General features: G+C 43.2%; 1 protein-coding gene across 1 annotated transcript in view; it reads right to left on the reverse strand.

Moving 5' to 3' along the window:
- The window catches only part of nav2a (neuron navigator 2a), a gene marked incomplete at its 5' end in the record, with an annotated part of 117,111 nt that overhangs the window by 76,477 nt on the left and 27,944 nt on the right, over positions 1–12,690 (reverse strand). The window contains one exon of the mRNA XM_079554884.1: positions 817–1,825. Coding sequence (XP_079411010.1) covers positions 817–1,825 — 1,009 coding nt within the window. The remainder of the gene's footprint in view (positions 1–816; positions 1,826–12,690) is intronic.

A 12,690-nucleotide genomic window follows, 5' to 3' on the forward strand; every position in this document is an offset into this window, starting at 1 on the left:
CTAAATATATTCATTTCGAGTACATTTTCAACGATGTTGACACGTTTTGAAGCACCACGTGATTGCTAATCACCGCGTGTTCATTTAAACAGCTTGATTCTCGGAGTGAAGACTTTAACAGGATGTTTCTCAGCCGTCCTTGGACCGTTTTTGACCATTTAAAAACTCTGAGAAATGTTCAAATCTCAACTCTTTGATGTTTCCATGGGAAGCCGCTCTGCTTTGTCATTCGCGCTCCAGAGAGCGAGAGTGAAAAGTCTGGTTTACAGCTGTTCGCTACACTGTATATTCTTAGTGACATAAGTTGATCAAATATCTGAATATATTGTCCAAACTACTCCAAGCAAGATTATAAATATTTTGCTCCTGAAACTATTTCAAATTATATTATAATTTCATGGTAAGGGGTCTGGAGTTGTTGAGCTCACATTGCCTGGAAGACTGAGACTTCATCACTATCAAATGCATTAATAAAATGGGAGTAGATGCTTTAGGGCAGCTGTGGCTTTATATATACGTAGAGCTTTCCAAATAAGATTCCCTTCCCTTAATTAATGTTTTGAACTGAGTGCATTTTCTCCAGTTTGACTTTACCCAAATCTAAAAGCTTCTTGAACAAAAGCGCCAAAAACGAGAAAAAAACGCAAAACAAAAAAGTTCCAATCACTTTTGTAGGCCTTAGCTTTCAAATGAGGCCTAGAGGCTGTGAGCTTTTAGATTTGGGTAAACCTGTAGATAATCTGCTCGGTTAAGGCAGGGGGTAAGAGGTTAAATGGTTAGCACAGTTTCAAAGTGGAACTCTTCAGCAGTCCTCACCTGTACATGAAGGGGGCGACGGTGGCCATGTTGGGATGGCTGTGGAGCTGCTGGTTCTGCGGCAGCTGGACACTGACCGTATTGGACGCCGTGCTCTGCGTAGTACCCGCCGCGGCCGCAGAGAGGGCGCCGGAGGCCGTTTTCAGCCCGTCTGTGGAGGCCAGGCTGGACGTGGAGCTGGAGTGCCTGCTCCCTCGGTCGCCCGCCGCTCCTTTCGCCGCCAGACCTAACCGTGCGCTCCTCGGACGCTCCGCCGCCTCCTTTGACGACTTCACCGTGCTGTTCTTTGCGCCCGGTTTGGGAATACCGCTCTGTGCTTCCTTTTTGGCCACTTTCCCACCTTTCGGGATGAAGCTGGTGATTTTGGAAGTGCGTTTGTTGCTCTCCGCGTCCAGTGTGTCGTCTTTGGCGTCTTCCACTTTGACCTCCGGCGTCGAGGCTCGTTTGGCAGAATCTTTCACTTTGCTTTTCTCTTTCTCCGGCGCTTTGACCGAACTCTTCTTCGCCGTTAGCGCCCGGCTGAACGTCCTTTGCGCGATTCCTTTTAGTGCTATTTTGGGACTGCTTGCCGTGTTAGCATTAGCTCCCGGTCGTACGTTGCCCTCGTCGACCTCTAACGGCTCGGTGTTGGAAGCGGTTTCCGATAATTTCACCGATGCGTTGTTTTCGGGAGGAGACTTGGACGTGCTTTTGCTGTTGAACAACTTCAGTTTCTCCAGCATGGACCTCTGCCCCGTGGCTTTAGGCGGCGGTTCGCTCGCCGTTCCGTTTTTAGCGTTAGCATCGTGCGCTTTGATCTGCGCCGAAGAGGAGGCTGCGTTCTTGTTGCTCCTCCACAGTTTGCTGGTGGCGTTGGGCTGGGGGATGGCCGTGTTGTTATTGCCGGTGGATGAGGGGGTGGGCGGGGCCAGGGCGGAGGAGGAGGTAGCTGATTGGATGCTGGTAGTGACCGGCGACGGGGCGTGCTCGGTCATCGCCGAGGTGTGGCAGGTCAGGCCCTCAGAGGAATCTGCAAAGGAGAGAACAGATTTAACATTTAGCCACACAGTTCCCTTTCTTAGTTTTGTCAACAGAAAAGGAGAGTGAGTCTAAAATGCCACTAACGTTGGCTAACAAGCGCAAATAGACATGTTGTGAAACATGCTTCACCAATCCAATCCAATCCACTTTATTTATATAGCACATATAAATGTTTCCAAAGTGCTGCACATGAGATCCTAAAAACAGATACAATACTTATTAGCTCTACCACAAAAAAATAAAATAAAATTTTAAAAAAATCAAAAAAAATAAAATAAAACCTGCATAAAACAATAAATAGTTCGTTAAAGACATTAGTAAAAATGAAATAGATAAAATAATTAAAAACATTGAATAAAACAATAAAACCAACAAGATAAATAAATAAAATACACGGGGACCATACAACTCACGCGGTGTTAAAAGCCTGAGAATAAAAATGGGTCTTAAGACGAGATTTAAAACACTCCACTGTGGGGGGCGTCCCCTCTGGTTTTCTGCTTTGTTTTAGGAACCACAAGCTGTAGCTGGGCCTCAGACCTCAGAGAGCGCGCCGGAGTATAGACTCGGATGAGGTCTACGATATACTGAGGGGCCTGTCCATTCAAAGCTTTAAAAACAAACAACAAAATTTTAAAATCAATTCTAAAACGTACAGGTAGCCAGTGCAAAGAAGCTCAAATAGGAGTGATGTGCTCGCGTTTTCTGGCTCCTGTTAAAAGTCGTGCTGCTGAGTTCTGGACTAACTGCAATCGGGAAAGTGTTTTGAGGCCAATGCCTTAATAAAGGGCATTGCAGTAGTCCAGACGAGAAGAAATAAAAGCATGCACGACCTGTTCAAGCCAAGTATATTAACTTTACATGCTTGGCAAACTAAGGCAACAGCAAATAGAGAATGTATTTAACCCTTTCTGGAGAGTAAGATAATCATAATACAGTCAAGGTAAATGACCCAAACTGTGGGGATGACAGACCTCCAAGAAAGTCACTATCTGTAGTCAAAGCAAAGCATGATGTCCCGGGCCCTGTATGTATTTTTAAAGTGCCTCAGCAGACGGGATAACCACTCTGCCACAGCGACAAGGGGGGTAAAGTGTGTGGATGGTCCACAGGCTGGGCCCGTATAAGGGCACGGGGCAGGAGTGAATTTCATTCAAAACCTTTAGTGTTAACAATGAGACTGGTGTGTTTACTCTGACACCGCGGACCACCTCCACTCTGTCTGCCACACAGAGAGAGCATCACAGGGGTCGTGAGTGATAAAAGCAGCAAATGGTGCAGATTTAGTGCTCACACAACAGATAATTAAATATCTTAATAATAAACGCAAGAAGGAAAGGAGTCTGTTTGTATCTCACTTTCACAGACACAGGTCCCTCACTCAAAGTAAAGGAAACTCAAGTTCACGACAACAGCATCAGCACCAGAGGGAGCTGGGTTTGGATCCATGGACAAAAGCTCTAACCCCTGAGCCACTGTCGCCCAGGTGTGGACTTGGAATGTTGATTTGCTCACAGGTTGCGTTCACGTGGCGTCACAGCATTGTAAACAGCCTGTAATATAAAATCCTACTGTGGAAACTATGGTAACAGTCAAAATGCAAATCAATCTTGAACTTGTGGTTAATATATTCTTCATTTAATTTAATTTAAATTCATTGCATTTGCTCTTCACCATAAACGTGGAATGTAACGGCTGGACATATCTACATGAAACACACACTGTTCCAAAGTCCAGAGTCTTAACACATAAAAACTAACATGTGGACCTTAGTTCCAAACACGTCTAAAAGTGGAGACAATATTCCAAGCGATTAAAGGACTTTCAGCCGTGAGCAGGTTTGTGAATCAAATCACTTCAGAATAATGATCAGGGAAAACATTTGGATATTTCTTTCCAAACTGTGTCTCTTCCCGGTGAATCGTATCGGCCCCTGCTCTAACTCACGTTATCACATGGCGTTCTTCAATATCGCGAACCCAATCTATTCATCAACTGGGACTCGACTTGGACTTGTTCTCTGTGATTTGAGAAGCCTTGGTGCTTCTCCTCAATAATAGATTAGATTAGTATTATTGTTCTCATGATAATAAACAATTCCTTTAACTCGTGCTCATATTAAAGAGTCCTGTGACCCTCCCAAACCAAACTGTAGCATCACAGTCCAAATGGTAGACAGAGCAAACAGATCTGATTCTCTACTCGAAATAGTCAAAACTTTAAAAAGCATGTACAAAAATATCTGTAAATTAAATGTATGTATGAAGCAGTCTGTGATAAACAGCTACAAGTATCCCTCAACTTCCATTCAACAAAAAACGCTAAACTAAAACTAAAAGCCAGTATTGCAAATGCTCATTATTCAGAAGTGGAAGGCAGTGTTTACATACTCACAAAGGCACTACTGCGGAAACTACAGAGAGAAAAGCAGCGAGACTCACCATGATCTGAAGTCTGTTTCCCTGAGCTGCACTGATGTCAGAGTGAGAGTGTGTGCGAGAGAGAGGGGACTATTTGAATATTCAAACTGCAACGGCCTCAAGTGAGAGAGAGAGAGCGAGCTGAACCAAAACATGAACCTGCCCCTCGCTCATAAAACTCCAACTGTCAGACTGTAAACACAGGCTTCACCCACAGCTCAGACACGTGAGGCCAAGGAGTAAAGACGGGTTCCATCCAAATGTTCACCTGCAGTGACTTTTCTGTTCTGTCAGAAAGCCTCTCCTGTCGTGCTGCCCTCGGAAGTGCCTGTCTAGATCGAACGGAGGAACCCGGCCGAACGGAGGAGCCCCGCCTACAGGGATTGGACAAGAGGAACTAAAGCTCCAATAAGGACTGGGCGTTCTGCGATCTTGGCCGTCTCCCATCGGCCCTGGGTCTCCATAGCCTGTCCGTCCATGGGAGTGGATCTCTCCTTCTGTGGTTCTCCAGCGGCGCAAATACTGTACAATACCGTTAGATCATTGGCCTAAGTGTGGTGCCCTTTGGAAACTTAGTTGTGAGCGGCACAGTGTTGCTTCACATGTGCAGAACTATCGGCTCATTTTATAATCAGCCATCGCAGAAAAAGTACATCTTGTAAATTTTCCTGTTGAATTAGTAAATGAGGTGCGACTACAATATTATAGCTATGTCATAAAGCAGTGTGTGAGTTTTGAATTGTAATCGCTGACAAAGTATTCTTCTGTAACTAAGACATGCACTTTAATACTTTTAGCACGGGTCGACGAAGCAGCTCAGCTTGATGGAACACCGGCCCCGGCTTTGCTTCAGATGAGAGTGATGTTTTACTATTTACTATAACTGATTGTTTTTCCAGAAAATAGTATCACCGAAGTACATTTGTAAAACTGTAGATTTCTTTTCACATATTTGAATGAGCATACAAAGAAATATAGTCTATGTGTCGCAACTTCCTAAAAACAAAGCCAGACATAGCGGGACATTCTCTGACTTTAATGTCTAACTGGAGCGAGGTCCAAGTCCAAGAGGGTCGTGTCTGTAGAAGATTGACCACCACATATTTACTGAAGTCGCAGAGGTCGCTGAGTCCGACTAATACCACCTGCTTCCACTGTCTAAGAAGAGACCTCGACACCTTGTGCTTTTGCTCTGATCTTGTAGCACGGTCTGGGAATGGAACCCGGGACCGTCTCGTTGTGAGGCCCATGCGGTAGATGACGAGAAGCTGTTTTCTGTTAAAATAATGCGTTTCCCTTCAGGCACATTGGGACTTATCTGAGCTCCTGATCCTGAGTCTGTAAACGCTAAACGCTTCCGTCTGTTTCCTGACGACCACAAGCGCAGCCGGGTTCAGGGCTCATTTCACACTTTGCTCCGAGGCACAAAGGCGGGTCGCGGGGTCAGCGATTAGCGACCAACGCACAAGTCGTTTTTGCCACTTTTCTATTTCGGGCGACAATTTTAAACGCTTCCTAAATGTTCGTGATTAGATTTGGAGGAGATTGGGACATATTTTCAAGTCTTTAACTGTTAGAGGATAATATGAATGTGATTGAAAATAACTCCCAATGATAACAGTATTTTATTCAAAAATAGATATAGTAAAACACTCAAAATCTACTGTTGCGCAACAGCGTTTCAATACATTTTAAAGCTTGTAATTAACTGAAAATGGTCATTTGTTGAATTTGCAGCATTAGGAGGTCATATTTACTGAAATCAAAAGCTATTTCAATCAAAAACATCTTAACATCTTAAGGTGAAGTTACATTTTAACATAGGAGCCCTTCTTTGAGCAGCTTCAAAATTCTTAAATCCATTAAACTTGTGAGTTTTTGGACAGTTTCTGCTTGGATTTCTTTGCAGGATGTCAGAATAGCCTCCCAGAGCTGGTGTTTGGATGAAAACTGCCTCCCACCCTCATAGAAGTTTTTTTTTTTGAGGCTCCAAAGGGTCTCAAAAGGGTTGAAGTCAGGGGAGGAGGGGGTCCACATCATGAGTTTCTCTCCTTTTATGCCCATAGCAGCCAGTGATGCAGAGGTATTCTTTACAGAAGGACATGGTGCGTTGTCATGCATGAAGATGATCTTGTTTGGGAAAGCACGGCTCTTCTTTTTGTACCATAAAACTAAGATGTTAAAAAAAATCTGTGGTATTGGTCATACTTGCCATCTCTCCCGCGCAGTCACTTCTCCCGCTAATCTCCCGATTTTACAGTGAAGGAAAGATTGTGGGGGATATATTTGCATGATCTGGCAACCCTGTCCTTTAGAAGAATCACTCCTTTGCCTCTCTGTCAGCGCTCTACTCAGTGCTGATTGCGTAGTTATTCATTTAGACTCGCCACAGCCGCTGTTGGAGACAAACATCCACCTTTAGCTTCGCACGTTGTGCCTTTACCGTGTGCGGTACGACAGGACAGCCCTACAGCGCACACACAGCCGTGTATAGCCCATTTTCCATAGATTTTTTGACCCTTGGCCCTCACTTTTGAGCTCAAGTTTCCGACTTTTCATTCTTGTAGAAGGTGTATAGGTCTCCCTAATTCTGGTACTCTTTTCAACAATTAAAACTGCTCAATATTTTCTTTGTCCTCTATGGTAAACAGAATAATAGCTATGGAATATAAAAAAAAACTATATTTCCAGGACAAGTTTCCTTCATCGGGTAAATACAAAGTAAAAAATGACAACAGTTATACATACACCTTGCACAATACACCGATGAGATTTTTCACAACCCAATGTTGGCAAGTATGGTATTGGTATCAGAAACAGCAGTGGTCTTAGACACTTTTGTAAACTGGAGCAAACGTGCTCGGCTAAAATGATTCAATAACATTTAAGCACATGCTAAACGCTAAAGCTCACACTATCTTTATTTTACACTTCAAACTCCGCATTGTCAGCATTTCCAACATTGTCCCTCCCTCTTTTTTAATTCCCTCAGACGATTTCACGGCGCTGACAGAAAATACTTCACTCTGCGGTTCGTGTTTATAGCCAAACAATGCCGCCATTAGGAAGTGATTAGCGCCCAATTAGCCGTGCCGCGGTTTGAGGAAAGTGGGTTAGACGTGCACGGGTTTGAGAGGGCCTTTGGAGAGGCGCGCTGGGTCAAAACCAGCAGCAGAATGTGGGTCAGAGTGCAACAGAGTAGATCGGAAACTCGCTGACCGCTACAGACCGGGTTATGGACGAGGAGAGCTTCGATTTTAGAATTACATTAGTCTTAACTTTGCAGCTTCAAAAAACATGAAAACTGTTCCCAAATTCCCCTCTGTGCAGCAACAGGATGGGGACAAACCTTTGTCCTTTGTAGAGAGTGGGTTATTAGGCTTATCAAATGAACCAAACACATGGATAAATGGACTTTTACTTTGGAGTCTTGAAATGAAGTGGAGCAAAAGTACTAATGCTGCCTTCCAGGTGACTGGGATTTTTCCCACTTCTAAATTATGACTTACGACCACAGAGCGCTCCAGCTGAATAAAGTTGTGTGTAAACAAAATGGCTAGTGCTACAACTGTTAATATAGATATAGATATGGCTAATATAGAGTGACCAGATTTTCCACATTACAAACTGGGACAAATATGGAAATTTGTAGGTTTGTAGGTGAAATGTTGACTTTGTTTCCTCAACTTTGAGCATCAAAACTTTTGGGAAATGTCTCATGTCAATTAAATGGACTCTTTTTTTTAATTGGTTCAGTGGCTACAGACACTTTGTGTTTGATGCACACGGTCAAAAAAAATGGGTCACCTGGGACAAAAGTTGTGCAAAACTATAATAATAAAACTATATTAAATAAGTTCACTGGGACATGGGATCGAGGGCTCAAAACCGGGACTGTCCCTAGTAAACTGGGACGACTGGTCGCCCTAGGCTAATAAGATGCTAACGTTAGGTAAATGTTTCTTCAGCAGACATTATTAAAAACATGTTTTACTGTGGACAAAAGTAACGTTCAAATCGCTGGTGTAGTGGATTTGTTAATGTGTTTTTTATCATTTGCTGGACTTTTCTACATCGCTGTCTTCTTCTTGTTTCTGAACTCGGATCGCTCTGATCATCTCCGAGTTCATATGTTGCTTTCCAAGGCATTTTGCCCAGTCAGAGGTCGGAAATGTAATACTACTCAAGTAAAATCGTGGTGCTTAAATGTATTTTGATACTAACCACCTCTGCGTAAATGTAAGAGGGTTTTCTGTAATTTCATGTTTGTTATATACACGAGTCGTCCATGACAAAGGTTCTTGAGCTGTCATCTGTACTCTGACGTTTGAACATAGTTTAAGTATTAACTGCAGGGTACAGATGACGATTCAAAAACCCTTGTCTATAAAATAATGTGTATTCTGAGGGACAGAAACAAATTCATGGAAAGGTTTAAATGAGTGTGCAGAGAAAGAAAAAAAAGTTTTGAAGTTGCAGTTCTCGGATAAATCTATGGAGAAAAGAGTCACAGTAATTGTGACAAAACTGACAAAACCTGGAAACTGAAAATTCCAAGTTCAGCCTGTAGTGTCTCACCTTAAATGAATAGTAAGTAAATCTATCTCCATGAAGCTCTTACCTGCTGCAGATCTGACAACCCCGGCTACAAAACAAACCAAAAAACAAAAAGACTGCTCCTGAACTCTACATTCCTCTGGGTCCTCTCTGGTTTGAGCGCCTTCTGTGAATGTTACGAGTGTCAGACAAACCAGAACTCAGCAATTACAGCGAGAGGGAGGAGAGGAGCGTGTCGCTGCTTGTAATGCGCCGCTGCGGAGAAACGACTGTTTACTTCTGTCTTAGACTGACAGGACTTCAAACACAGCAGCACTTTGGGGGAAACGACGGGGAAATAATGTTAGTCACAAGTAGGACAGTAGAGTGATTCATCGGCGTGGGGTTTGAATGAGTCTACTTAGTTTTCAACAAGGAATAATCTGTAAGAATTCAATTTCCATTCCTTGTTTTTTTGGGTTCAAAAGCTCAATAAAACAGGCAGGAATTAGATATCGAAAAATCCACTGGAAAATAAAACCTTCCAAATGCATTTGAGCCTGTAAAGTGTGGAGTCTGTAGGAGCGACTGAAGTAGAGATGTTGTTGCAAGAGTTGAATAAAAACCTCATTTGGAGAAAACGGGCCTAAAGTTTTGTAACGCCTGCATGTGCACGCGTATATATATATATATATATATATATATATATATATATATATAAAAATAAAAAAAACTCTTCCTCACCCTCCGCGGGCGGTCTCTCTTTTTCCTCCTGCTCGGGTCCTCTACCAGAGGCCTGGGAGCTTGAGGGTTCTGCGCAGTATCTTTGCTGTTCCTAGAGCTGCATTTTTCTGGACCGAGATGTCTGATGTATTTCCTGGGATCTGCTGGAGCCACTCCTCCAGTTTGGGGGTCACTGCCCCGAGTGCCCCAACGACCACGGGCACCACTGATGCCTTCACCCTCCAGGTTTTCTCCAGCTCTTCTCTGAGCCCCTGGTATTTCTCTAGTTTCTCATGTTTCTTTTTCCTGATGTTGAAGTCGCTTGGTATTGCTATGTCGACCACAACGGCTTTCCTCTGCTCTTTGTCCACCACCACAATGTCCGGTTGGTTTGCCATTACCATTTTGTCCGTCTGTATCTGGAAGTCCCACAGGATCTTGGCTCGGTCATTCTCGACCACCTTTGGAGGTGTTTCCCACTTTGACCTTGGGGTTTCCAGCCCATACTCTGCACAGATGTTCCTGTACACTATACCAGCCACTTGGTTATGGCGCTCCATGTAGGCTTTCCCTGCCAGCATCTTACACCCTGCAGTTATGTGCTGGATTGTCTCATTGGCCTCTTTGCACAGTCTACACCTGGGGTCTTGTCTGGTGTGGTAGATCTGGGCCTCTATTGCTCTGGTGCTCAAGGCCTGCTCCTGTGCAGCCATGATGAGTGCCTCTGTGCTGTCCTTTAGTCCGGCTCTGTCTAGCCATTGGTAGGATTTCTGTATATCCGCCACTTCAGTTATGTTTCGGTGGTACATGCCGTGTAGGGGCTTGTCCTCCCATGACGGGACCTCCAGCACCTCATCTTCTGTTCCCCATTGTCTGAGACATTCACTGAGCACGTCATCTGTCGGAGCCTTGTCCTTGATGTACTTATGGATCTTGGATGTTTCATCCTGGATAGTGGCTCTCACACTCACTAGTCCTCGGCCTCCTTCCTTACGGCTAGCGTACAGTCTCAGGGTGCTGGATTTGGGGTGGAACCCTCCGTGCATGGTTAGGAGCTTTCGCGTCTTAACATCTGTGGTCTGTATCTCATCCTTTGGCCAGCTTATTATTCCTGCAGGGTATCTGATTACTGGTAGGGCGTAGCTGTTTATTGCCCAGGACTTGTTCTTGCCATTGAGCTGGCTTCTTAGAGAAGAAGAAACCATGAACAGAAAAAGCTGCACTGTTGTAACCAGGTAACCACCGCCCTTCATTCACAAAAACTCTCTGATGGATGTACATTTGCTTTTGTTATGCACATTTATTATGCAAATTGTTTTACACTTTACGATTCAAACTGAGGTGTTAGGGCCAGACATCTCAACCTTGACCACAGCGTGAAATCCATCGACAGCACCTTGCCATCATAACGCGGTTAAAAAGGTACCTTTGGCGTGTGACTTACATGAAAGCAATAACCACAGCACGACTCTCTCACATGAGCCGAGGTGCGTGACAGCAAAACATGTAAACACTGGTTAATAAGTTCAGCAGCAGGTCGCCTGTCTCCAGTTAGACCTGGCAGAACCTGGGTCAAAAGTAGTGCTGGGTACCGTTAAACGATACCAGTACGGTATCAAAAATGAAGGTTTAGGTACTACCGGTATCGGAAAAATAAAAGTATCGAAAGCAGGTACCGAAAAGAAATATAAAATCTTTATATTCAAGTTTTTATGCTGTTGGTTATACAAATTTAAAAGAAAAAAAAAAGTGAAAGACAAGTAAAAAAAATACAATAAATAAATAATGAAAATAGTGGAAAAAAAATTGGGTTCAATTTTGGAAAAATTTGGGGAATCAAAAATATCAAAAAGGGAAAAAATTAGAAAGAAAAAAAATTGGGGGGTTAATTTGGGGAAAATTAGAAAAAAAGGGGAAAATTGGGAGAAAAAAAAAACACAAAAAAAAAATTGGGGAAAAATTTGAAGAAAAATATACAGTATACAGTTGTTAAAGGAAGTTTCCTCTCAAACAACTAATACAAATGTAAAAGAAATTAAATGGAAGGAAAATAATAAATTAACATTATTCATCTGTTTTATGGTTCTAAATGAAAAATAATTAAGTATCGGTACCGAAAAAAGTATCGTTCAGGTATCGGTACCAAAAACTAAGTATCGTGAAAGTACCGGTATCGAAAAAAATGTACCGGTACCCAGCCCTAGTCAAAAGTGAACAGAACTCCAAACCAAAGATAAATGTACTGCTGTCACCGTGTCGTACTTTTACCAGCACGACCACTGCTACTGTTACGTCTGCAGATGTGGCCGCTAATGCTGCTCCTGCACATCTTCCCAGCGCTGTTTGTCAGCCTCACACTTGTTGACGCTCTCCCCGGCCTCTCGGAGCCGATTAACTGCAGAGAATGTGGGTTTTGTGCCGAGATAAATCTAATTGATGCAGTTAGTTCAGTCACACGTCTCGTCTCACACTGTAACCCACTGACACAGATACACAGATAAACAGACACAGGTCGCTCTAGAGACACTGCTGCTGCTTCTGCTGATGGGAAACCATAGAGTTTTATCTTTTACAGACGCTCAAAGTCGATATGTGATTTCACGCATGATTCGTTCACTCTCCCCAAGTGTCAAACAGCAACAAAACGTGTCCGAATGTGAATGTGTGCATAATATTCTGGAGGCATTTGTCCACTGGTGCGGCTCTTTAGCTCTTTCATTCTGTTCAAATGTGTGCCATTAAAGCCACAGTGCGCAAAACATGCTCCTAAAAAGGATATTTCTGCGGTGGGTAATTAAAGGATGGATTTGGAAGAGGACCTAACCTACCCAAATCTCTTACTTGGCTGCCTCTAGTCCACATCTCCATGGAGACGTCCCCGCTCACAGTAAAGTTACGGTGAGTTCTAAGGCGAGCTGAAGTTTCTTTAGGCAGTTATTCAGAGGTGTTTTTCGACGATAACAATATCTGTAATATAATAAATGTTTCTATTTTATTATATTTATATTATTTATTGGGTGAAATGTTGCAAAGTGTTGCTTTAAGTGCAAATATAACAAATTCCTTCTATCGCAGTATTGAAATAATGTTGGTGTTTTGGCTATTTCAATGATTATCTATTCAGCCCCATTCATTGTAATGATCCCGAGTCATTGCTGAAATTAACATGGCTGCT

Source organism: Gobius niger (assembly GCF_951799975.1).
Source record: "Gobius niger genome assembly, chromosome: 4".
Classification (NCBI taxonomy): Eukaryota; Metazoa; Chordata; class Actinopteri; order Gobiiformes; family Gobiidae; genus Gobius; species Gobius niger.